The sequence below is a fragment of the Cottoperca gobio genome, chromosome 4, assembly GCF_900634415.1.
Source record: "Cottoperca gobio chromosome 4, fCotGob3.1, whole genome shotgun sequence".
NCBI lineage: Eukaryota > Metazoa > Chordata > Actinopteri > Perciformes > Bovichtidae > Cottoperca > Cottoperca gobio.
The window spans coordinates 3,006,324-3,033,202 of record NC_041358.1 but is presented as its reverse complement, the minus strand read 5'-3'; the positions used below and the strand labels follow the sequence as shown (position 1 = coordinate 3,033,202).

The following is a 26,879-nucleotide window of genomic DNA, read 5'->3' as shown; positions in this document are numbered from 1 at the left end:
ACCTGAAGAACCGGCACCTGAGGTGACATTCCAGTCCAAGGGTGGCAAATTGCTCTGGTATTCATCCTCCCAGGACAGAGGAGGCAGAGCGAGAGTGGAAAACATTGTAAGGATGACGCCAGGGCCAACACGGTATGCAACATCTCGTGTGGATTACATCAAGTCCAGCTTCCAACTCTTTTTACCAAAGTCCATTGAGGAAATTATAGTGGAGATGACAAACCTGGAGGGGAGGTGTGTGTTTGGGGACACATGGAGAGCATTGGACCAGGTAGACCTCCAAGCCTACATAGGTCTGTTGATTCTAGCAGGAGTTTATCGGTCAAACAAGCGAATGACAGCCCTTTGGCCTGTAGTGGTGTTTCACAACTTCCTGGATGTGTCTGCATGCAACGCATACGTGGTGTGGACAGCGATCAAACCAACCTGGAAACAGGGGAAATGTTTCAAGAGGAAACTCTTCCTAGCAGAGTTTGGGAAAGCTTTGGTGACTCCTCTAATTCAACGGCGCCAGAACCTTCCCTTCACACCAGCCTCTACCAGTCTGGTTAGGAGTCTGCAAGCCCCAAATGCTGCCCTGGCCGCTCTCCCCCAACAAGGACAGGGGCAGACAAGGAAGAGATGCAAGCTCTGTGCCCCTAGAGACAATAAAGCAAGCCTTACATGCTACAAATGTGATGCTTATGTTTGCAGGGCACACTCCGACATGATGGTAAAATGCCACACACACACACACACACACACACACACACACACACACACACACACACTACACATGACTATTCTTTTTGATGTTCTGTCAATTTTGGTCTCTGTTTAGTTATTTTACAATAAATGTTAATTACATTACAAAAAAATCATTTTTAGTGTCTATGCTTTATATATTTACTGCAGTTATTCATGTAACCAGTAGTCTGAGACATTGTTTACAGCTTAAAAGGGTGTTGAATAAAATCTGGTGATGATTAATGGTTTTTGTGTTGATGTAAGAGCTGTTAAAAAAAGACCGGTCAAATTTGACCGGGAACACCAAAGTAAGGGAGGAGAAAAGGAACGAGGGTTAAACAGCCTACTGGGGTCATTTGAGCTATGTGTTTTCATTCTGTTTTATGTGCTCTTTGGTCGCACTTATACTTTACTTTCTCGATTCTCCCCAGACACACATACAGACTAAAGCTGCGTCTACACAGGAGGCACTTCAGCTGTGTTTTTCAGTCGTGCTGACTATTACAAACAGACAGATTAACTTCTCAACATGTACCCCTTTCCACGCATCAAAGGTACGTCAGCTTACTTAAAAGAAAAAAAAATACGATGTGGGTAGATTTGTAGGTGTGTCAAAAAGTTGTTTAATAATGTTTAATAACGTGTTTTGTAAAATTACACATTTATGCTTATTTGTTCTTGTGGATGTGACTTGTGTACGATAATTCCCTCAAAGTAAGATTATTACTTTGTAATAGACACATACTAGGCAGCGTAAAGGCTTGCATTTCACTGTTGCTGTATATGCATAATACCAAAGGGTATTTTTAACGCTTCAAGTATATTTTCTTCCATTTTATGGGCATAACTACAGGGGTTGTTCGTTGGACTCTGAGCATTACCAAAATGCAAGTGATCTACAATCAATACTGTGCCTGAATGCATCCTGTGTGGACACAGAAGCAGGACTAAAGCTGCTGCTCTGCTAAGGCACTGCTCACGCTTACACATGTAAGATCTAAATATGTATTTTAATATCTGTTTAAAACAGTTAACAAATATAAATTAACCAAGGTCTCTTTTGACCTTGTAAATAGTATCCAAATGTTTTTCTGTGCCTTTCAACCATATTCGTTATTAGCAGATGGATCTCCACTGGGATGGATATATCCATGATAACTGTCATGGACATGGACCACTGAGCAAACTCCCTCCATAAATGAAATCTGTGTTTGGAAATTCTGACTACCTATTTGAATAACTATTTGGTACTAAATATGTCTTTTAGGTGACAAACTTAGTCCTGTAAACATAATAAATTGGAAATATAAACTGACCATAAATCAGAAAGAAACTTTCATATCACAAAACCTTTAATCTATTGCATAATTTATAATCCTCGTCACCAGTTCCTCTCCCTGTTGCAACAAACTGGCAGTTTACACTGCATCAACATGGTGCTTGTGCATCATGGCCTCAGATGCCCTCGTCTTCTCTTTGTCTCTAATTGTATTCACTCTGTGACGCCTGGTCACCCTTCCCATCTTCATTTGTTTCTCTAATTCCCCTCTACTTGTATACGCCTCCTCTCTGCCTCCCCCACTCCCACTATCGCTTTATATCAGCAAGAAATCATCTTCATGAGAAGGAAATATGCCTCATCTGTATTTCAACACCAAACACTGAACATTAGAATAATTTACATGTAACTACAGCATAAATTGCATAATTTATCAGTTTGGAGGCTGTCTTACTTAATATACGGTAGATTTGTATTCATCTCTTCAGCATAATATTGCTATTCACAGTCTGATGTAATCGGGAACACCAAACACAGTGTTATTGATATGGCTGTCATGTTGTCACTGTTATTTTGACAAGGGCTGTGTTTCAAGTCCACATACACAGACACAAGCACCAGGGACAGATATGCAGCAACACACAAATCTGCATGCATATATACACATACAAAGCCATATAATACCCGGGTTAACATAACCTTAGAGAAGAAAGACACATTTAGACTGTCAACAAAAATGAACTGTAAGCAAATAAGAAAGTGTTAGTTTTTAAGTTTATTGAGCTTAGGAGTTAGGCCTTTAACAGGTGCGATGGTAACAGCAAGTCAAGATTCCAGTCCCACAATATGGGACATTTGGATTGGGCTTTCACCCACCCAGCTCTGTTAGTTTCCATCTCGACCTCATCCTTATTTATTTGATCTGAGAGTTTGAGAATACACCCCTTCTGCTGCAGCTCTCCTCCTCCCCTCTCTGTCCTCAGCCACTCCTATCAGAAAAGCACCAGCTTCATACAGTTCTGTATCAATCATTCATTTCAAACAGCATCCCATCTCAGATAATGTAACAGTTTTTCTCACCACCACCAGTTTTAATCATTTCAAAATTATGTTTGTGAAAAATCATGTTTTGTCCGTCACTTTGGCATGGTAGACGGGTGTAAATACTACAATATCAATGAGCCCGGAGAAGAGGCCAGTAGGAGGGCGCAAAGAGTTTTGTCGTTCAATGTCGTTTTTGTAGTTTCAGAATTCACCCACAATTAAAAGTTTAAAGCACAGTGATGGTATGTTTCTTGCCGAAATGACCTTTATCATAGTAAACATATGATAGTTAACATCTACCTCAATTCTTGTTACTGTAATTTTCGGACTATAAGACGCACCTGAATATAAGCCGCAGAAGCTAAATTGACTGATGTGTACTATAAGCCGCAGGTTTTTTAATATTTAATTACCATATGTAAGGGTTCGTGCACAGAGGGGATTCATTAATCCTCATCTTCGTCTTCTTCCTGCGTACTAAAACCACCAAAGTCCTCATCTTCAGTGTCGGAAACGAACAGGCTCAGGGTGGCTTCGTCAGCCACTCTCCTCTCTCTTTCGATGTCGCTCTCAAAACCAACAAACTCCTCTTCGTCACTGTCGGAATCGAACAGTCTCTGAAAGGCCTCAGCTGTGGCGGCGTCCTCCTCTTCATCATGCAGCATTCCAGCCTTTCGGAACCCGTTGGTGATCGTGGATGTTTTAACACTCCTCCACGCTGTCAGGATCCACTCGCAAACTTGAGCGAAAGTTGCTTTTCGCATGCGACCAGTTTTGGTGAATGATTTATCACCACTAGTCATCCACGCCTCCCACTGAACGTCTTTTTTCCATAATGAGGGTGTCTCACAAACTGCCTCGCTCTCGTAATGTCCGTCTGTCTCTCGTACCACTCGCGGTTCCACTTTTACTTTTGCGCGCTCTTTTCCGGCATCCGGTGGACTGTAACCTGTAAAATCCATAGATTTAGGAATTCCCCTAGTGGCCGTTAGCTGTAAAAATCCATAGATTAGCCGCACCGTTATATAAACCGCAGGGTCGAAAAATGGGGAAAAAGTTGCGATTTATAGTCCGGAAATTACGGTAATTCTTTTGATGAACACAATTTTGTACCTTCAACTTTTCATCAAGAAACCTCTTCATTTTTGCTACCGATGATTGAACCGAGGGAGTTTCATTTAAATCCAACACGTAGAAGTGCTTTAACTATGAGTCACGTAGCATTGTCTATGGGAAAAATGAATGGGACTTTTACTTTTGGAAACAGGGCCGCCAGAGTGCAGAATCATCTGGTGTTCACATGCTGACGCTGCAGGATCGAAATGGCGAGCAACCCGTAGTATAAATCAAGCTGGATGAAAATCTAACTACTTCTGCTAGATGTAAAAAACACCTTTTCATTCCTCTGAATCATGGCAGGACTAAACATTATTCCTCAAAAAAGAGTTGTTGGGATCCTCACAGTATGGAGATTGAGCTATTGGACTCAATTTCCCAGGATCCTTTGTGTCTCTTCCCACCCTTTTGATTGCTTAAAATTGGATATTGTGTGTTTTGACATTTATTATAGTATTATTAATATAATTTTATGAATAAACATTAGAATCAGAAATCCTTTATTAGTTCCACAGCGGGCTCCCACATGATGGTGTGTTTAATATTGTACAAGACTGTTGTACAAGTATTGCCAACCTCTACTATCAAATAATATTTTAATTATTCTAGCTATTGATATGGTCATTGTGTTTATAGTTATTAATTCAATTATTAATCAGATGTCCTAATTCATTGTCTAGTATATGTCTGTTACATTTTATGAGAATATTTTGGCTATAATTTTCCCGACAGAGGTGGTGCCCCTATTGAGGTAAATTAAGTCATAATAATTAATATAATGAATAATTATATCAAATATAATAATTAATAATTATTTTGATAATTGAAATGAATTTAATCATTTATATTAATTTATTCGGATATCCATTTTAATATATATTTGAGCGTATGCACCTACTTCATTGTAGTGCCAGGTATTATCAACCCCTAATTATGATTTTATGAATATTAATTTGTATTAATATAAATTATCATAAATATTTGTTTATAACCAGAACCCCAACTTAATAGTGACACTTAAAGGTAAGCTAATAACAAGGTTGACATTATAAGTAGGCAACTTAAAGGAGACTAGGAGTTAAAAAATATATATTAAACTCAAATAGGTTTAAGTCAAACAGAAAAGAAGCAAAATAAATTGAAATGTGTGATCTGGTACCAATTTACTTTTTCAATCACTTAACGTGCTCTTGTTAATTCATCCATAAATGGCTGAAGTTGAAAAGTGCTTGAGCTATGGTGGAGTCACTGCAATCAGTCACTAAAGCAGCTGATTTCACTGATTACTTCGTCTTCTCATTAAAGCAGTTAATCAGTGAAATAAGCTGCAGTGACGTGAAGGTAGATGAGATCCTGTAAACATAAGGATACTGGGACACAGTTCAGAATCAGACCTGCAGGAGACACATCATCTACAGGAGGTGCCGAACAAAAACCACCTTTGACATTTGGTGATATTTCCTGTTTAGGTTACATTCTCTTCTGTCCACGTCTTCTTTCTCAATCCCACTGAGTTTTTTTTGGGTTGCAATGTGGGGTATTTTCCAATACCAATACTACCAAACTATTTAGTTTACCAAAAAATAATTTAGGACATAGTATATCAAATGCTGTATGCCAAAGAATACCAGGATTTCCGGTGCATCCGGTCGCATATGCAGTGTATATATATATATATATAAGAAGGCTTATAGTTATGCATAATTAAGGGTGTGAACTGGTGGGTGCCCTCACAGGTCGGCAGCCTTCTGAGACCACAATGTCATCAATTATGTCTTACCATCATCAGAGACCTTAGGACGGCCAGCCACACAGAATTCAGTCTGCTAAATAAAATAATAAAATAATAGTAAACATTGTTTAACCTGCAATAACTGTTTTTACATGAAACCCAAAATGTATGTATTTTTGCCTCATAACATTCATAAGACCATTGTGTTCAGCCAGTTGCCAGTTTACGAATTCAGCAGACACAAAGCAACATTATTGTTAATTTGGAGTGATGTACCTGGCTCCCTGATGAAGTTGTCTTGTGTTTTCAGGTCTGTTGGTTCCAGCTAACCTTATAAAGATGGCAATATGTTATGTATGCTAAGTATATAAAAAAAGACACTTTAACAATGTTGTAATTATGTTTTTGTCATTGATATTGTGAAATTATTGTAATTTTATTTGCACAAAAGTGATCACACAATTGTATCTTGACATTTGAATACAATATTTTTCCTTCATTATCAAGCAGAGTACATTGGCTAAACCTCATATTGGATGTGGTCAACACTAACTTGTTTTTTATAAAAGGCAAATAGAATTAGTTGAAGGCCATATGACTGAAGCCTCAGCTGTAATCCTCAATCCTCTGAGGAAACAAGCTGTTTGAGTGGTGAGGAGTCTCAGTGAGAAATGAGGCTGTAAACAGAGGATGAGAATGTTCCATAGCTCCACCTCACTGATTAGTGTCTGAAGCAGCTCAAACTCCATAAACGGTTCCAATGGCTTTATCGAGACATGACTCTAGCGACCAAGCCCTCCTACGTGAAGCCAACTTTAAGCGGCTCTGTCTCCGCACTCTGTTTCCAGATAGTTGAGGCTTCTTGCACAAAAACCTTTTTGTTCACCTGGCAGTCTTTGAAATGTCAGAATAAATTACAGTGTTTCACTTAAAACAGGACCAATTGGTGTAATCAATTGGAGAGCATATGCTGAAGTGAATTTAATAGTTTTCCACTTTAAGGCTCCAGACCTGGCAGTGTTCAGTTATTTATTCTGTGTTTTCTTTGATTATTGTAGCTATATTTAACGCTTCAAATCCCCAGAGAGTTCTTTCAGAAATGTTTTTTGTTAAACACTTTTGTAAACCTTTATTTTCCGCATGCTCAAACCAATTTGATGGAGGCACACAGTCAAGAGTAATTATTAAATATTATAAAATAATTGTCTGAGCTTTTCCACGCAAAGAGCTTTCCAAAAGATTCTCAAAACACTATTTAGTTGAATAGTGATTAAAAAAAGTTTAATTATTTTCTTTTTCTACTGGATAAAATATGCACTTAAATACTTAGATTTTGTATATGTTGTCAGTTATGTTTATTGGAATTAAAGACATAAATGCAGTTTTTTCAAATATGCAGAGGAGTTAAATTAATGGTGCAGATATCCATGCTAGCTACCTCGCCACTTTGGCAGGATATACACTCTAAATATGCAAAAGACTAAGCAAGGAAGCAATATCCTATACTATAGATATTGCTTCCTTGCTTAGTTTTTTAGAGAGCAACTTTTCTACAATGAAGAACATCAAGTCCAGGGAGAGAAACAGACTGACAGATGAGACACTGTTCATCTCATGCAGATCAGAAGTAAAAATGTTGATATTGACATTCAGTCCATTGTGCACCAGCAGGAGGCCACCAGTGTCTCATTGAGATGTGTAGCTTACTGATCCAGCTGTGGGGGATGATCAGTTTACTAGGAGAACAATGCATGCTTGTTTTATGGTTTATGTTTATGGTTTTGTGTAATGGAATATGAGGGAAGAGTAGAAATACAATATAAATATGAATATTAGTTGTTAAACTCAGTGTTAGTGTTTGTTTACATTGAGTTATGATTGTTAAGGCTTCATTTGCATATGAAATAATATATCACTCAGGAATGCAGATGATCTGTTTATGTGTAAAGCAAATGAATAATTAATAATATAATTATGAGTTGAAGAATTAGGACTACTAAATGCATTTGAATATGAAAAATAGAAAGTTCCATAGTCCTGTTGTAATACAGAGAAAGCTGTTGAAACATGTTGAAAAATAGAAATTGGTAAATACAATAAACATTCATTGCCTGTATATATTTAGTTATTTTCATTAAATGAGTCGCTATAGTTGGCTATTTAAATGATAGGGTTATAGTATCCTACTGATGGAAGTGGATGGTCATAAAGTGGCCCTCTGGTAGTGAGGACACATTTTTTGTGGCCCTCCCTATCCTCAAAGTTGCCCATCCCTGATCTATAGCAAACATTTAGCTCCATAATCCATCTTCTCAGGTTAAATGAGGTCCATGGTAAGCTTCATTTGCAGCCAAGAGCGTACGTCTTCATTTCAAAAGAAACATCAAGTAGCAAACGAAGAATGCACAGCAGCAACACTGCAACCACAACCAGATAGTGATCCATGATGCCAGTTGTCCTGTTCCAGGCACAGACAGATCCATATCAGCTAGATAAAGATTTGTCACCTGAGGACATCCAGCCAGAATCAGCAGCAACGATAGCCCGCGCCTTCAAAATAGCAGCTCAAGGATTACCCCTTAAACTCTCAAATTAAATGTTCACATTTGAGATATGTGTGGGACTGTACGGTATGTGTTGGAACACAAGTCATAAAATGCTCTGATGCACTTCCCTATAGCTGTAAGAGTGAATTTATTACAGTAGTATAATTAGCAGGAGAGATAAATATTAGACAGGCCAAGATACTAGCAGTGGGAAACCTTCTTCTCAGGATTTGAACTTAATCCAGTTTCTCTCTAAGTAGTTCTGCCTGCTTTACACACCTCTTTGAAGTTTAAATTGAAAAAGAATTGGATGCGTAAAGTTTCTACAGTGACAAGCTGAAAAAAGTCTTCTGTATTTTGCCTCAACACCCCTATTGAAGGGAAAAAAACATCAGAGGCTCTATGGCTGAGAAATGAGGAAGAGTGGGACATTTGAAATATTAAAAACAAGCAGAAATCATCTATATGAACTAAAAGACAGTCTCTCTATTCCATGTCTAGTGTCATCCAATGCATAGAGCTGCTCAGGCAGATACAACAATCACTTCATCAGTCTCGTATGGTATCTGATGTCACAAAGAGCTCTCGAAGAAGTATCTGATTATGAGCATTATGGGTATTATTAGACTTCATTGGCCGCATGTTGTGAGTAATGACATGAGCAGGGGGGGGACAGCTGTCTTGTACAGTAATATGTCACAGTTTTTAATGACATTCAAGGACTTAGTTCCATCTGTTGATTGTGAACTGTTCAAGAAGCTATCTTAATCAATCTATATAAGGGTATATAAGTGTTAACATGCTACTAAATGTGAATCATTTGGTAACCATTTTGTTTCATTTTACACACAAGCACGTGACTGTGTGGATTTGATTGATCTATCAGACAGTAAAAAAGCAGTAAAAAAACTGCAGTGTGTTGCACTTAAGAAATAAAAAGTCAGAGCAGCAGAATGTCGAGTTTAACTTCACTGTCTTTGTACAGATGGCGTTAGTGCCGTGGAAATGTACATTATCTTACATTTACTATGTGAGCTGCTGTAGTCGGCTTCAGGCTATTCCACCCACCTCCATGTTTGTTTTACTCAGCCTTTAATAGCAACCTGCTTTTATTTGTGTGTGTTAGTTTGTGGGTCAGGCTCCAGCATATCTTAAAGATCTCATAGTACCTTATAAACCAACTAGAGCATTGCACTCCCAGACTGCAGGGTTACTTGTAGTTCCTAGAGTCTCTAAGAGTACAATGGGAGCCAGAGCCTTCAGCTATCAAGCTCCTCTCCAGTGGAACCAACTTCCAGTTTGTGTTCGGGAGGCAGACACACTCTCCACATAGGCTAAAGACTTTCCTTTTTGATAAAGCTTATAGTTGGGGCTGGCTCAGGTTTGTCTTGGATCAGCCCCTAGTTATGCTACTATAGGCTTAGACTACCGGGGGACACCTCCCTGCTCTCCTCCTTCTCTTCGTCTCTCCACCCCTCCCTTTCTTCTTCTCCCTCTCTATCTGTATGCATTTATGTAAATGTTGTTACTAACTCAGCATCCGGGGCATCATCCCCAGAGTTTCTGTGTCTCATGTGGCAGGTTGCCACTGATAAAGTTCACGTCAGGATCATGAATCGTGGCTGTGCCTACTGCCCTGGTCCTGCTGGACACCGGGAAGCCTTTTTGACATTTTCCTGGATTCATCTATAATTTCTCTTTTTCAACACAACATAATTTCTGTCAAATGTTGTATTTGTACTATGTTGTTTATCCTGTACAAACGACATCTATTGCACTGATTTGATTTGTGTTGTGCTCCTGGCCATTATTAGAAGTCGCGACAGCTACGCTGGTATTGTTTTCTCCTTGTGAGTCTGTCTGTCTGTCTATGGACAGATTTTGTCACCGCTATAGTGTTGCAACCATGCAAAATGCAGTCACGTAACTTTACAGATGTCTAGTTGACATCAAATGAAGGTCCAAGATAGGCTTTGTCCGAACAAGGGAGACCAAGGAGCAATTGCAAGTTTACACCTTTTGGTTTGTTAGTAACAACAATTGAAAAAAAAGTGATAGTGATAGAAAACCTAAACAATTTACTATTTTGGGAACCAAACTACGGGTATAAAAAAAACTGATATTCTAGCACTCTGTTTGCACATCCTCCTCACAGTACTATATAATGTTACTGAATGCAAGTAGCTATTGCAAATGAGTTCAATTTAATTTTAAGCCATGTAGACTGGATTGTTATATTATGATCATATAATATCATATTTTTGACAAAAAATGCAGTATTTCCACTGCTTCATATCACAAAGTTAACAATTTCATAAGTTCTAATGACCATAACAATAACATGACCGCTTGATATCTCTTGATTGGGTGTTTATGTTGGGTCTCATCTCTAATTAGCTAATTTAGTCATCTCGTTTGTGAAAACATGGGCAATTGTAGATTTAAGGTCATCTACAGGCCACAATAGTGGGCAAAAGATTAAAAAAAAAGAGGGTAACAGATATTGAGGGGCCGTATCTATCTTACATACATCTTACAGTTCATGCTGTAGTGCCAGAGGTCACTGATAAATGATGGATTAAATAACTTAGTAGGTGGTGAAAATAATCATTTTATTTAATTAGTAACTGTCATCAACTGAAACAATCCTCACAGATGGTTAAGATTTAGTAGGTGTGGGTCTTTGGCAGTTATGGATGGGTGGGTGGGGATGTTAAAACAATAAATAATGAAAAGTGTGACAAACCATGGGGACATGATTGTCTCAGTTCAGTAGCAAAGCCAGTTATCTCAGAGACACACATAGACGCAGGCATCCTGTGATCCTTTGAATTGGAGAAGGCAGCGTTCAGGTTGATATCAGTTTAAAAAAAAAGATTTTCTACCTGGTGTAGAGTCTTTATCTCTTGCTTCCGCTACTTTCCTCTTTGGATATAAATAGATCAGTGCCTAGCTAGAAGGCAAATCAGATAGTTGATAATGGTGATCTTAGACTTAAGTGTAATCAAAGAATCAAGAAATTTGAATTATGTGACTGTTTTCTGATCAACAACTTGGTCAAAGTTTGCGGAAAGTACGTGTTCATAGAGACCAACGTTGTCCGTTTGTCGGAGACAAGATGCGAACAATGGTCTCCAGAGTCTTTGTCTTTGTCTTTCGCTTTGTCTTTATAGTTAAGGTTTGGTGAGGTTTAAGCACCTAAAACTGTTTGGTTGATCAACGATAGATCCTGGTTAAGGGTAAAAGGAAACCGTGGTTGAGGTTAGGGAATAATAATGGTCAGGGTTACAAGAACGTTTGCATCTTGTCTCCTGGTGGTAGGAGATTAGGTGTGGAAAGAGGTATCTGATTTCAAAGACAGACAATGTATCTATGTGTTTAAGGTTTGGTTAAATCAACGAAAAGTACTTGGTTAAGATTTGGGAATATTTTGCTCATGGATAAAATAACTACTTGGTTGAGGTAGTTATTACTTATTGAACTTGTTTTAGTCCATCAATTAAAGCAGATTCATTCTTTCGGAATTTGTAAAATAAATACAACAATGTGTTGCACACTCTGTTTCCCATTCTTCTTCTGCCCCGTCTCTTTGCACTTCTCTCTTACTGTGAAGCCAGAGTTGAAAAGGGCTTTTGAGTGAATGGCTCTGCACAATGTCACACGCCTCCTCCGGGCCTTTGTTTCCACTTTGTGTCCACAACAAAAGTGTCTTTCGTCCAGTAAAATGTATATATATATACTTTTTTAAATGAGCACAAGTTCTTAGCTTACCTATGTAGAGTGTCTATCTTGTCGGCTGTGATTCCTCTCAGCAGCTCCTCCAGCAGGTCTGAGCTGTCGGACGGAGGAACAGTTGGTTTGACGGCAGGTGTGTGCGTGAACCAGCCAATCAGGAGACCCAGGACAAATAGCCCCACCCCTGCCAGGAAGTATCTATGACGCATAAGCAGAATATCAGAAATTAATAAAGAGATTATGTTGTGTCCACTTACTAGATTTTATATTTTATAGCTGTTATTATTTAACAGTAATCCTCAGCGAATGAAGTTTGTTAAGTATATGTCTGAAAAAAGCAAGTAAGATGCTCTGGTAAAAGGTCAAACCTCAGTTAATATTTTCATTAAACTATTGTTTGCAAGGGCAAAATGAACTCTGGTCAAGGGATAATGTATATTATTGCCTTTCTTAAGAAATATTTCCTCTTGATTTGGGGAAACACTGACTAATCATGTCCACCAGGTACTTCTAATACATCAAAGGTAAGACAGTGCTTAATGTGAGGCTTGACATTTGATAGGCTACTATTATTTTTTCATAGCAGCTGAGTCAGTATTTGTGCTAGTGGCTCAATGCCTATCGGTACCATGTAGACCTTGACTTCAAGCACCCTGCAGTGGTGCTTATCGAGATAACATGCAACCTTTCCATCCTGGCAGGTGTGTCAATTGAAATGTGTGTCTGGTAATGTTCTAAGGGTACTCAGACCTCACGCTTACCCTATCTCGAGCATTCCTTTAATGGTAGTGGGTAATAGTAATACACACTGATACACTGACAATTGATTTCCGTAAGAAGAGGCACGATTAAGCAATTGTTTCGGGTTAGATGATATGTGGTTGTAGGAGTAGGAGACAAAGGAAAGCCTTTTGAAGTCCACTTCCAATTTAATTTATATCCGGGAAAAGGCCAATAGTTATACGTAAAGCCATAATAATATGTGTTAACTGGTTATGATAAGGAGCAGGACCTTCATTAAAAGAACAGGTTTCATCATCCACCTTATCAAACACCATTAATATGCCATGTGTCTATTATGATTCAGAGGAAATGAGAATAATTTGCACCATAACACCAGGAAACAAGCCAATCAATGCAAGCCACTCTATTCATGTTGCGAAAATAAGGCTTATTCTTAGATTGCCTCTCTGTAGGATTATAGCAGAGAAAGAAACAAAAACTAACCGTGAGGCTGGTGGTTTGGCCACATACAGTAGTTATGATGCCATCCCAATGCTCCTGCTTTTTGAGGTGTATCAGATTTAACCAACTGGGGGAAAGCTTTAAAACGATGATGATGCCAGCTGGGGTGATTGTCCAAGCTGGCATGGGAGCCAAAAAATAGTTTTAAAAGAGTAAATTAAACAATGGAAATCAGGGCCTCCCATCAGTATTGCCAGTAGCCTAACAAAAAGGTTAGAAGGTACTCCATAATCTTATACTGTGTGTACGTTTTATATTTGTATTGTTATACTCTTCTTTAATGTTATAAGCCAACATAATGTTTCATCAATAAATAATGAAAAATTATTATTTAAAAAAAAAACATTTGGCAAATGAACTGCTCTGACAACGTTGCTTCGCTCACTCAGTGTGGTAGAATTATTGATAATCACAAAGCTGATCACCCCTTAATCATAGGCTGAATATGGACCATCAACATGGTGGCAAGGATTGTAAACAATCCACATGGTTAATTTTAACAGCTTCACTGTTCCTTTCCCCCCTTTTGATTTAGCACTACTTGCCCCTAAAGTGTTAATCCAATAAATTGTCCATGTTGGTGGATTTGGTGACACCAGCTATTACTAATGCTGCTGTAGCGGATCACTGAAACACATACAAGTCGTAAAATTACCTACAGTAGCTTCAGATGTGAATTTAAGACTTGAGTACTACAAATGCTACTTCAGCAGTCCTTGAATTACCTGAGCAGGAAGCAGTGGAGTCGTCGTTGGCCTTTATGGCCCGGAGCCCTGGTGAAGTGGGAGATGTAGTTTGGATCTTCCTGGAGTCGTTCGAATCGTCCATGTGGTGAAACTGAAACAGACGGCTGGATGGGTTCCATCAACTCTGGGTCTGGGTCTGGGCCGGGGTCTGAACACCCTGAAAGGGAGAGCAGTGATACATTAGAAATAAATGCCAACCTACCTAATATGTTGAAAATGAATTACATCAAGTATGTTATGGGTGGAACTGTTTAAATACACTCTTTTCTACTAGAGAGACAGTTTGAGGTGGATACTGGTAACTTCCTCTGAACAAACTCAAACTGTAATGCTGAAAACAAACTGTAAATAGGATATGGAATAAAAACATAATGCTTACTTTTGAGTATTGAAACGATCAGCCCTCTTACTTGAGAAAGCACTTGTGAGGATAGAAAACTACTACTCATACAGAACTCCAGGCACAATTCAAAACAGAGTCCTTCAAAGCCGAGGAACTGAAGTCTAGCTTTAGGGTACTTAAAAAAGTTTCTCTCTTTTGCAGCTGCTGGCAGTGGCAAACTTCTCACATTAAAAACAATATTTCTTTCTATAATGACAGGTTGTTTCAAATTATGTGTAAGGGTTTCTGAAAAACCTCTGTGCAAAACACATTTTAAGAAGCTTGAGACTGAAATTTGTTTTGGCATTCTGGAAAAATTGACTAACTTCATCATAAATAACACAAAGAAAAACTGTTTATTATAATGAGCATGTTTAAGTCATACATACATCATAAAAGCTCATGCACATGCATGATGCATACGTTGTGTATCCTTATTACACTAAGTTGCATCACAGCACCAAATATCATTATACGACAATACACAACATAAATGAGATTTTTCATCGCTAACCATATGATTTGAGAAATATTTTATACTCTTGGAACTGCATTTTTTTTACATTTATGAGCTGTGGGATTCTCATTAATGTGTCAAAATGTTTTTTAAATAATTCACAAACTTATCATGTTAACTGTCTTGACCTCATTCAGACAGTATTCATATATATTTATTACAAGCTGTAATTGTTCTGTTAGTAGAGCAAATGAATCACCTCTTCATAAACAAATCATATTGCTTTAAGAGAGATCAGCTGCATGACACACTACAATATGTATCTTCATGCATTATGAGGTGTAAAATCACAATACTTGTTCACAAAGGATTTTGGATTAAAAGCAATTATCAATGTTTGGCTGCAAGGCCAGTGGAGGTTACATTTGGAATCTACAATTTGGAATCTACAACAATTGATATTGGTATTCAAATATATGATACCAAATTACCATATCTGCTAATTTGGTATCATATATTTATTATATATATATATATATATATATATATATATACTTAATTATATATACTTAACAGGTACAAGGGTTAGAAAATTGTAGGTGTAATTGTACCTGATCTCTGGCAGTCTACATGTTGCATTTGCATGCGGTCCATGCTGGGTCCTGGTTCCTGTAGCTCCTCCTTGTCCAGGTCCCAGTCAAGATCCAAACCTCCAGAGCAGTGCAGAACCTCACCGACCATTGGGCCGCCCTGGTCGTCACACACCTTCCTGTATGCCATGTTGTCACCTGGAGTTCAAATCCATCACATTTTCATTTACACATTTTCTACGCTTTTAAAAATGTCTGTTCTTAACATTAGCACCTTTTCAGCTAAATATTCTATTCATAGCTAAAGAATTCCAGAGTTCCATTAAAACCTCCCAGGGGTCATATTTGGGGCATTCATTCCAACACCATCGACCCCGAAGACAAACACTAAACGTCAACAACTATTTTCTCAAAAGAAAGCCATGCATAATACTGTAACCAATGAAAACAGGATGGAGTTTTGAAAAAGGCCTATTCCAAGTACTTGCATGCATTTGATTGCTTGATGCAGTGCAATGCCCCTTGACGTCCTTTGCATTGAGCATAATTGAAATGAATAGGAGCTGGCCTATATGTATGGGCCCCAACTGAAGACGAACATCAACATCTTCTCTTGTTTCAGATATTTGATCATAAAATGCAAGTACAAGAAAGTGAAAGACAGACTGAAAGAACAACTTTAAAGGTATTTATAGTTAACCCACATTTAATAGAACCTAGCAGGGAGTACATTCCAATATACTGTACTTATACCTGACTATTCATAATAAGCATAGTGCATTTTCACATATGCAATCCGAACAAAGATCTCTCAATAGCTAAACCAGGCAGTGTGTGTAGAAAGCCTGGTATCAGCCACCTGGGTCAGATTAAGACTGCTCATCTGACTCAAGGTAATGGATGTTACATTACAGAAAATGTGATAACTGTGGTTAATAGCGACTTAGACTAAGTAACTGACCAGAGCCTCTCAGCACACAGAAGACTAACAGCACCGCAGGGTGCTACAATGCATTTACACACTTTATATGACCGAGAGAACGCAAGTCAGGGCGAGGCATAGAGTTAAGTACTGGACCTTAGTGTGTGTGTGTGTGTGTGTGTGTGTGTGTGTGTGTGTGTGTGTGTGTGTGTGTGTGTGTGTATGTGTGTATGTGTGTGTTAGCAAAATGAATTAATAGCTTTAGGGGTGTTGTGAGTATGTGAGAACTAGGAAATGATGAATTGTGTGCGTGTGTGTGTGTGTGTGTGTGTGTGTGTGTGTGTGTGTGTGTGTGTGTGTGTGTGTGTGTGTATGTGTGCGTGTGTAAAACCAGCTCTGGTTCAGTTCACTACGGCTCCTAAACAGCATCATTAAACCTTAGCAGGGCTGGAATCACATGCATGAAGACTTTGTGTTTGTGACTTCTGACTGGAGATCAGCGATATAAAACCTCCCAGCTAGTGTCTTGGTATGTTATCAAGTTTAACAGTCCCTTTTACACGCTCCATAATTAAAATCTGCCCAATCAATAACCGCTTGGGGTAAGTTAAAAAATCAGCTAAATAAAATCAAACTGCTCAAAACTGCAGTTAAACTTATAGGCCATCATTCAGTGTAAACTTAATTTTACACAATGGTATATTCCAATAATTACAGGTTCAAACCACCAAAGTCAAAGCAAAGGGAAGAAAAAAGCAAGCATGAGTAGAAGCTGTTATGAGGCTCAAAAAATAATCGTCCTTACATTTGTTTGATTGTGGGTTATTTTGTGTAATGTTTTAACCACCAAGCAAAATTTCAAATGAAGTGGTTATAATTACCTAAAAATATCTTGTCAAAATAGAAAGTACCTTCTCAAAGTGCCCAAAATAACAAATGCAAAGCTTTGCAATGATATAAAAATATTTTTCTACATCTCGGTCAGGCTTCACCAGTATACACATAGAAATAAGACTATAATGTCATCATTGACAGATGGTGGTCTTGGTTTTTGGGGCAGTACCTAAATAGTTTGTGGGAAATATAAGGGCTTTATACAGGTGTGACTTGAGCAACATTTCAGTCAGAATCATGAGTTATTAAAAAACAAACGTATCATGTTTCAAGATGGCGCCCCAATCATTCCAATAAAGTGATTGACTAGGAAAACAATTTTTCGGTTTTTGGACCCACGGAGCACATCTCTTTCTCTAGCTGAGCTGGCTGATGTTACTGGATATAATGGCTCAGATTTTGACATTGAAGGTGTTCCAGTCCTATACCGTCCCACATTTATGTTGGGATCCTCACAGTATGGAGATTGAGCTATTGCACTCAATTTCCCATGATCCATTGTGTCTAAACCCTCCCTCACTTACTGCAACCATGTGTAATATTAAATTAATATGGCTGTTTTAGGATAATTAAAGAATTAATTAAATAATAACATAGCATCAAACTGTAAAATATCACATTAACTTATTTTACATTTCATTTTATATATATATATATATATATATATATATATGCATGTCAGTTGTTACACCATTGTGTTTAAGATATTTTAATTCTCCTAACCATACAACCAAACAAGAATATAATCATTACTGGTGATACTGATGATTGTTATTTGGGCATTTTACAATTCCATATCAATTCAGCTCTGCATAGGTCGCAGATGTCTGAGCAATTGCTGAATTGTCGTTGTTTAGACAAAGTAGCCTCTTTTGTTTTATTAAGCAGATTCAAGAAGCAATTGAGATAAAGGACAAAGGGGAGAGAGGGATATGCAGACAGAGTCCTGGAGAGTGGGGACAATAGACACAGTGAGGAGAAAAAAGACAGAGGCAGTGGCAGAGACACAAAGAAAAACAGTTGGAAACAGGAAGGCATCAAAGAGTGTTTATAGATGAAGGAGAGGGTAAAAAGCAAAGGGAAGAGGTCTTGGAGTTTCCTGGCATCAATCTTGAATGCTTCACCACACTTTCATTACCTCTAGCTCAATGCAGATGAAGGATCCTCTCAGTAAAAAGGAACAAAAGTTCATTTAACTGCTGACCTCGTGTTACAGCCACACACACTGCAGTGGGCTTCAGCCTTGCACTTATCTCTGGTGGAGTGAGAAAAGCCTCCAACTAGATGTTTTTTCTTTTCTTTTTGTTGTAGTATGTAAATGTATTTTGCATTTCAGATTTCAGAGAAGCATTTTGTTAAAGATGACAAAGTATTCTTGAAAAATATGCACAATTAAACCCTAAGGCCATTGTCAACAGTGTGTTAGGAGGTTATTTCAGGAGTTGATTCAAGCGATTTGATAGTCATTTTTAATGTTGACCAAATCATATAAATATATTTTTCAGTCGTTTCACATATCCTAAGTCCTCATGTGAAAGAGGTGCATAGAACAACATGTAACTACACTTTTAATTATCACACAACAACAGACTTAACCCTTTGCTCAATGCAAACACTTCCTCCAAATGTAATCCATACAGTATGTGTGAGCAGAACAGAACTGTGAAGGAAACCTCTTACGTATTGTGTGTGTGTCAAAGCCTGACGTATCTTATTCCTCTGTGTCATAGAGCTCCATTGTTGTCTAAAAACACTTAAAACATTCAATGAGCCACATAGCTACACGGGTGACATGTGCCCTCATGGTCATGAACACAAACTGTAACTGTAGAATACCACAAACACTGTCCTGCTGCCAGGATTACTCAAAGAACACTAATATATCAATCTGCATCTAAAAAATGCATCCCTCACAAATACATTATTTTGATCCTGTTTGTATAACGTTTGCAGAAAACTACACATTGGTCACCCATTTTAACAGATTTATGTCTTAAGTAGAAACAAATGGACTATGAGATGTATGTCATAGATAGAGAAATTGAAAAGTACTGAGAAATGTTGGTTTTGTGACAAATAAGAAAAATACAAATGCACTAGTGCCAATACAGGAAGTGGTGTGCCCATAGCAACATGGACAGTAAGGAGTTTTGGGCTGAGGGGAGTGTAGTACAACAATCGATCCTTTTTTATTGTTGTCAAATATCAACATCCCCTGAAGAGAGGCTGACATTTCCGTGCTTTAGAACTCTTTATCAATCACAAAATGTGTCTCATAGCCTGTGATGGCCCATGACAGAGACCTGATCTACATTGCTTCATTACTAAAAAGGTGAAGGTGCATCTAGAAGTCCCAATCACAAACTCCAGCTTGTGTTGTGGGAATTCCCTCCAACAATCTGCGGTATGAGTTTACAGTTGCACAAAGTAAACCCATACCTATAATGTTATTGGTGATATTAATACTTGCTATCCAGTGTTTAAAAAAATGATTGCACGTGAACATTTTTCTTTTTGCATAAATGGTCAATGGTCTTCTACCAGCTTTGACACATTTATTCCCTGTAGAATGTAATAAGTCTTAGAAATATTAGTGTTCAGTCACAATCAAAGGATAACTGTGTTGGATCTTTAAAGTCATACTGCACACTGATGATCTATTGCAACTTACAACAATACGATCATAGACTGTAAATCCCATAATCACCTTTATACTCAATGTGCCACAGACGGCAATTTAATGTTAAGTAGAAGGAGGGGGAGATCTTCTTTAAGGATTTACTGCAGTATGTTTGTATGGCACTACAAAAATAACCTTTTATGTTTTCTTCTAGAAATGTATTTGTGAAAGCAGAAGAGACTCGACCAGAAGGCGGGTTGGAGATAATGTAAATACATTGGATTTATACCTCGAGGCCACAATATGTGGATTTGTTATGTGATTGTAAGATCCATGTATTCTGAAGGTATTAGTTTTTGTTTGTAGAGACGGGAGAAAACTCCCATATTAGCTTGCATGGTTGTCTGCTGCAATAGTAGCAGCATTCTACACTTCGTAGTTTTCAGTCAACCAAATGTTTTACCAAAACAGTCTACAGCCAAGTTAGCAGCTTTGTGAGGCTGTACATATGTTGAGCGCAGCTTTGAGCTAAGTGCTAACGTCAGCATGCTAACATGCTCATGATGACAACAAGATGATATTCTGCAAGTGTCATGTTTACCAATTGGCAACAACTGAAGCAAATGAAAACAGAGTGATTATTGACAGATGCTTGTAAATAAATAATAAATATAACTTGATCAAAATGAGTTAAATCAAATTTTTTAAATGTGTTCTGACTCAAGAGCAGCAATTCAACTCTGTTTTCTCACATTAAGTCCCTGGGTTAGTTCTAAACTAAGGTATTTGTTAGTCCTTCTCTGACTGCTGCTCCACTGCCTTGTCGTTTCTAGTTAGATGCAGTTGATGGGTGATGTCTGTGACCGAAACATCACCATACTTTAAAGCTCTTTTTCAATAAATCATGTGGTGAGGGGGCAACTTGTGCCTGTCTTCTCAGCTGGATGGGTCACTGAATTTTTAAGATTTCATCCCTCATTGGGGTTTTGGGATAAAAACTAAATGTTGCTCTTTGAGCTTACAGCTCCATTTCAAAATGTAACAACATTTGACACTGCTATCTGCACACCTTTTCTGACCTGATTTTAAGTAAGGTGACAGTCACATCATCTCAGAGGACTGAGGGAGAACAACTGCACTTCTGCTACAACTCAAAAGCATCTGTGTTAAAAAAGTCAATTTAAAATTCAAGAACTGCTGTTAAGCCGTTTGCATTTGTGTGTATTGCTTCATATCTAAGAGGAGTTTTGACTAGTTACCCCCAGAAATGTTGCTGTGGAAATCCAAATGATGCTATTACTGAATAAAAGTACACTTTCTGCTGTGAGTATTTAACAAAATCCATATCTTTGATATACAACAATATCAAAGTTGTTCCATTTCTCAAACCTTCCCATCTGTGAGGACAAAGTAGATTCTCCACTAGCTTTTGGGCAAGCTAATTGTTAACAAATTAGTCTCCACCTCTCTGCCTTGTCTTCAATGCTCATGCATACAGTGAAAAACGGTGGATATAAATCTGCACCGACATTTTTTGCACAAAGTTCAATTATTGGTGAACTTTGACAGGCACATTTCTTCATCACTGACAAAGAGCAAATGTTTTTTGAGGGAAGTTTCGTAACATTCACAATAGAGACATGGACATTGGACAGGTCAATGAATAGATGGGTCTAAAAATCAAGTCAACGTTGGCTTTTTAGAATTCTGTATTATAAAAAAGCCAGTCTGTAATTTCAATTTCGTAACAAACATTAACACAGTTATTTTAGGCCAAACCATGATCTTTTTTCTTAACCTCTTACAGTGTGGGGGAATTTACTCGAAAATACCTACAAACGACATACCCAAAGTAAATTAAAATCTGCTCTTCAACTATTTGTACCAGCTGCATTGTGTTGGTCTCATTCAAAATATAACACTCTTATTATTCTTGCAATTACTCATAATTACTCCAAGTGCTTCTGGCACTGAGTAATAGTGGTCTGAATATACTGAATTTTAAGAAAATAAACTCTGTCTGAATTTTATTGTTGAAAAAGATGCCTGAAGATGGGTATAGCTGGTAGGTAAGAGCTGGAAAACACAATAGGAACATAGCACCAAATGTTACCAAAATCAGGTTCAAATTTCAGAACAAAAACACAAACACACAACATATTAGACAGGTTTTTCTAAGAGTAACACCAGGCTTTCACAAGCTGTGCAATTTGGAGATATTATAATATTTATTGATAAAATATTATTTTTATTGCTTACAAACAACTATTATATACCCATATGTCCCTGTCAGTAGTAATAACACAGAGTAATTGAAGTATAAACACAATTTTTGCAATATTTTTGTTTATTTTTATGAACTTGAATATAACAAATATAATTTTGAAAAAAATTAACACATTTGTAAAAAATAAACCAATGAAGTAGGGCATCAAATTTCTCAACGTTTCATTGGCTACACGATACGCCAGTCATCAATAGACTCAGTTGCTATTGGCTCAGTCTATAAACACTTCCTTATCAAGTTGACACTGATGGTATTGATGGCTGTAGATAAGGATTGGAAGCTCCGATTGGCTCAAATGAGGTGTCAATCGAACGCTAAGAGTCCGCTCTGCATTTGAGGAGCAGGCGCTCAGAGTAACGTTTTTACCAAGTATAAACAAAATATCTCACACATCGATCAGCTGATTTCAAAGATTGCAACAGCTGTTCATGGGCTTTTATGGACGTGACAATGTTGGTGATCAATATCGTTTTACCAGAAACGATCGTATGGACCTTTGGCAATGACACAGGAGTGTTTTTTTTATTATTATTAATGACTACAGGATTATTATGAGGCTTCATAGGTGAGTTGGCTAAAAGTTACGATTTAGATTTTTGAGTTTAATTGCTATTTTGAGGAGCTGATTGTACCTGCTGTTGTGATTGTGATCTCAAAATCTAAATAGATGAGATTATAAACTTTCTAAAAAGATGTGGCATTGGTATCACATCCAGCATGATGGACTGTACACAACTCATGGCAAAATAAAACTCCTGGTGGGCCGGTGGGCCGTCCACACGGTAAGAGGTTGTTTAACTTACTTTTTTGTTCTATTTTGTTTTACAATGTTAACCACGTGTTCAAAACTGTGACCATAATCTGGAAGAAAACATAGTTTGCTCAAAACCTAATTGAGAATGCAGTTTAGTTGTATGGGAACAAAAGGTTGTGTCAAAATATACAATACACACTATTAAATATGTGGTACACTTAGCCACTATTTTAATATTTGTTGTTCATATTTTAGACTCAAGTTAGATGTTTTACCAATTGCTGCTTTATTAAAAACTTTACAGCTGCTGTTGTACTGGACATACTTTCTATTCTATAATTTACAATAGTGTGGTAGACACAGCATATGTCTGTGTTGTGCATCGATACTCAATCAATATGTTTTGGGAAAATGTATCAATAATAAAAGAAACACTGAGCTGTCACAGTGAGGAAAACATAGCTTAATCAATTATGTAGTTCATTCAATTAGTCATAACTCCCTCCATTATATGCAATCGCATATCAAAGTACAATTTTAAAGCAGTAATTTAAAGAGCCAGACCTAAGAAGAGATTCTGATTTTAAATAAAAAGGCTGGTGCAACAGCAGCTCTGTTTGACCTTCACAGCACTCCATAATTATAAACAGCTGTGTGGCTTTGAAGAGGTGAGGAACAACATAATTGGTATGCTTCAACAAAGTCGCCCTGCAAATCATTTCTCTGATATCAAATACTCCAAACGGATTGACGGGTCATCTACTGTCTCTGCTATCTTTCACTGCTCTACTGTAGATTCATCCTGCATTCATAAATTATTGCAACGCCGGCCTGCTGGTGAGACCGTTGTTTAGTGTGATCAGGGCAGAGAAACAAAGAGCGAGAGAGGTAGAATATTCCCAAAACACTTTTCCTCACCAATCATTTTACTTGACACAACCTTGTCAGCTGCCGTAGTTAAAGAGCATGAAACAAGCTGTCAATCATGGCTTTTCCTCACAGAGAAGTGCCGGGAGGGCAGAGTGAAATGCAAGGACCACAAATTATTCATAATCCCATTTAAATGATACATTAAAACAACCTCAAAGTTACCATCCATTGTATATTTTCACACCCATGAATAAAAAGCATGCATACAATAACCTCCACACCCTGATGGGTCTCCCGGTGGTAAACTGAGATAATGGAAGAAACGGTAAGAACCACTGGGGATAAATAAAAGCAAATGGCAGTGTAATGAAATGATTGAGTGTATCCACAGAGACTTCATTCATATTGAGTGCGTTAGTATAAAGGGTACAGGACTAAACTGGTTTAAGTCATATCTTAGTCACTCAGTTAGTTCTCAGGAACTATTGTTCAGTTTTCCTCCTCTGCCCATGTCACCTATGGAGTCCCTCAGGGTTCCATCATGGGTCTGTTTCTATTCTGCCTATATGCTCCATCTTTGAAACATTATTAGAAAGTATAACATCTACTATCACCATCAAGTTAGTAACCTAGGCCAGATTCTGAGCTCTGTCAAATCAGTTTTGTTGTTATAAATAGCATTACCCTTCATTAACTCCAAAATGCAGCTGTAAGGATGTTTACTGATACTAAATAGTGCAAGCACATCACCTCAGCACTAGCCTCTCTTCATTGGTTCCTTGTCTACTTTAAAATTCAATTTAAGACCTTGCTGATCGCTTTCAAGGCTCCCAATGGCCTGGGCCCCATATTACATCTCAGACCTTATTCATTTGCACTCAGCCCCTAGGTCTCTTAGAACTGATGGCAAATCTCACTTGTATGTCCCAAGATCACGACTAAAACTTAAAGGAGACAGAGCCTTTGCAGTTGTTGCTCGACAACTGTGGCACCAGTTTCCATTGGATCATCAAATGTTGTATTTGTACTATGTTGTTTATCCTGTACACACGACATCTATTGCACGTCTGTCCGTCCTGGGAGATGGATCCCTCCTCAGTTGCTCTCCCTGAGGTTTCTTCCATTTTTTCCCCTTTAATTTTGGGGTTTCTTTTAGGAAGTTTTTCCTTGTGCGATGCGAGGGTCTAAGGACAGAGGATGTCGTAACCTGTACAGTCTGTAAAGCACACTGAGACAAATGTATAATTTGTGATATTGGGCTATACAAATAAATTTGATTTGATTTGATTTGATTTGATATCAGATGTGTTCCCTCCATCTTAAATCTAGGCTAAAGGCACATTTATTTTTTTGTTGGCCCTTTAAAAACCCTCTCCACTCTTTATTTACATTGTAATGTTGTTTTATAGATCACTTTGGTGCCGTTTATTTTGTACACCACTTTTGTCAGTTTAAAGGGCCTATGAAATGATAAACATGAATTTCTACTGATGATAGTAAATGCTATTTGTGGTGTAAAATTATGTGTTATTTATGACACAATGATCGCAGTATTTAATAAATCATGATTTAGTATGTCGACCACCGATGTTTACATTGCCGCTACCGGAAACACCCGACGCCGTGTTCTGACGTCACAAGTATAAAATAGTCCACCAGTTGAATACACAGACATACACAGGCAGAAGCGGCAGACGTGGCGATGTCGGACTCTGGCTCGGATATTTCGACAGAATCGATGGACAGTGAGTCGTCAATAGACTCGTTGCACCTTCAAGAAGAGGAGTTTATTGAAGAGGATGCCTGTGTCATGGATTTAGATCATGCGGGCGAGTTTAACGTGGTGGAAACAGAGCAGCGCGAGACACAGTATTCAAAATGGAGACACAGACGGGAGCGGACATGTGGATGAACGTGACGGTGAATCTGGATTTGGCAGAGATCCTGTGCGACAACAGAACACAGACAGGTATATACATTTGACTATAGTTCATAGAACTTATCAATATATAGTAAATACATCATAATAAAATGTAACATTATCCTCGATCGTAAATAGATCGATAGCTATCGTTAGCTTGCTAGCGAGAATTGTTATGAACTGGACTAGTTGTCCGCAAATGGCTCGATCGCTAAATATTAAATTATTTCTCTACTTGGACACATCGACACCTGTAAAGCTTGATAACTTGATTCTCTCTCAAAGTTTCTACGGTTGAGGTTCTATCGTTGTGTCTGATGTCAAACGTCATATACTGTATTACGAGGCTGTATATAAAGCATTAGCTATTAGCTAACAAACAGACCGGAGGACAGCGCTGGTTTATAAAGTATAGTCTGTATACTGACCGTCTCACCCATAGAACTTACTCACAGGCATATAAATAGTATGAAATTAAGATGACGTTAATATTGGCCTTTTTTCTGGATATTGCATATTGTGTACATGTCCTTACCATTCTTCCTTTGTACATTTAGGTGTACATGTGAAAACTGTACAATAATGGAAGCAATTGAAGAGCTGCTGCCAAGAAAAGGATGTCATGGAGGAATTCAATGAATATGAGGGACATGGTGCAAACATAACCAGCATAACAGATCACCCAGGATTCAAATCAAAGTGTCTGGATGTTTGGGTGTTGCAGACAGCCTACCAAAGCTATTCGAAGAGGGACAGACAACAAGCAGGTGATCAGCCACGTAATGAGTAAGTTACTTGTGTAATTTGTAGAGCTCAGAAATTTTGATGTATTTTTGGGAAGTCGAATGGTCACTCTGGCAAAGTTACAGAATACATAGATAAATAAGCAAATAAGGTTGAAGTGATTATCATTGACATAACCATAACGCGTTTTCTGCTATTTTAATTCAGCTATTATACAATTAATTTTTCTGCTATATATTATTTTAATTCTGCTGTTTTATCTGCTGTTT

The 26,879-nt window shown here is 37.9% G+C and overlaps 1 protein-coding gene across 1 annotated transcript in view; it reads right to left on the bottom strand.

Moving 5' to 3' along the window:
* The window catches only part of naaladl2 (N-acetylated alpha-linked acidic dipeptidase like 2), a 323,222-nt gene extending 307,434 nt beyond the window's left edge, over window positions 1-15,788 (bottom strand). The window contains exons 1-3 of the mRNA XM_029428942.1: window positions 15,620-15,788; window positions 14,149-14,326; window positions 12,215-12,376 (exon numbers count right to left, since the gene is read on the bottom strand). Coding sequence (XP_029284802.1) covers window positions 12,215-12,376; window positions 14,149-14,326; window positions 15,620-15,788 — 509 coding nt within the window. The remainder of the gene's footprint in view (window positions 1-12,214; window positions 12,377-14,148; window positions 14,327-15,619) is intronic.
* Window positions 15,789-26,879: the final 11,091 nt, after the last annotated feature.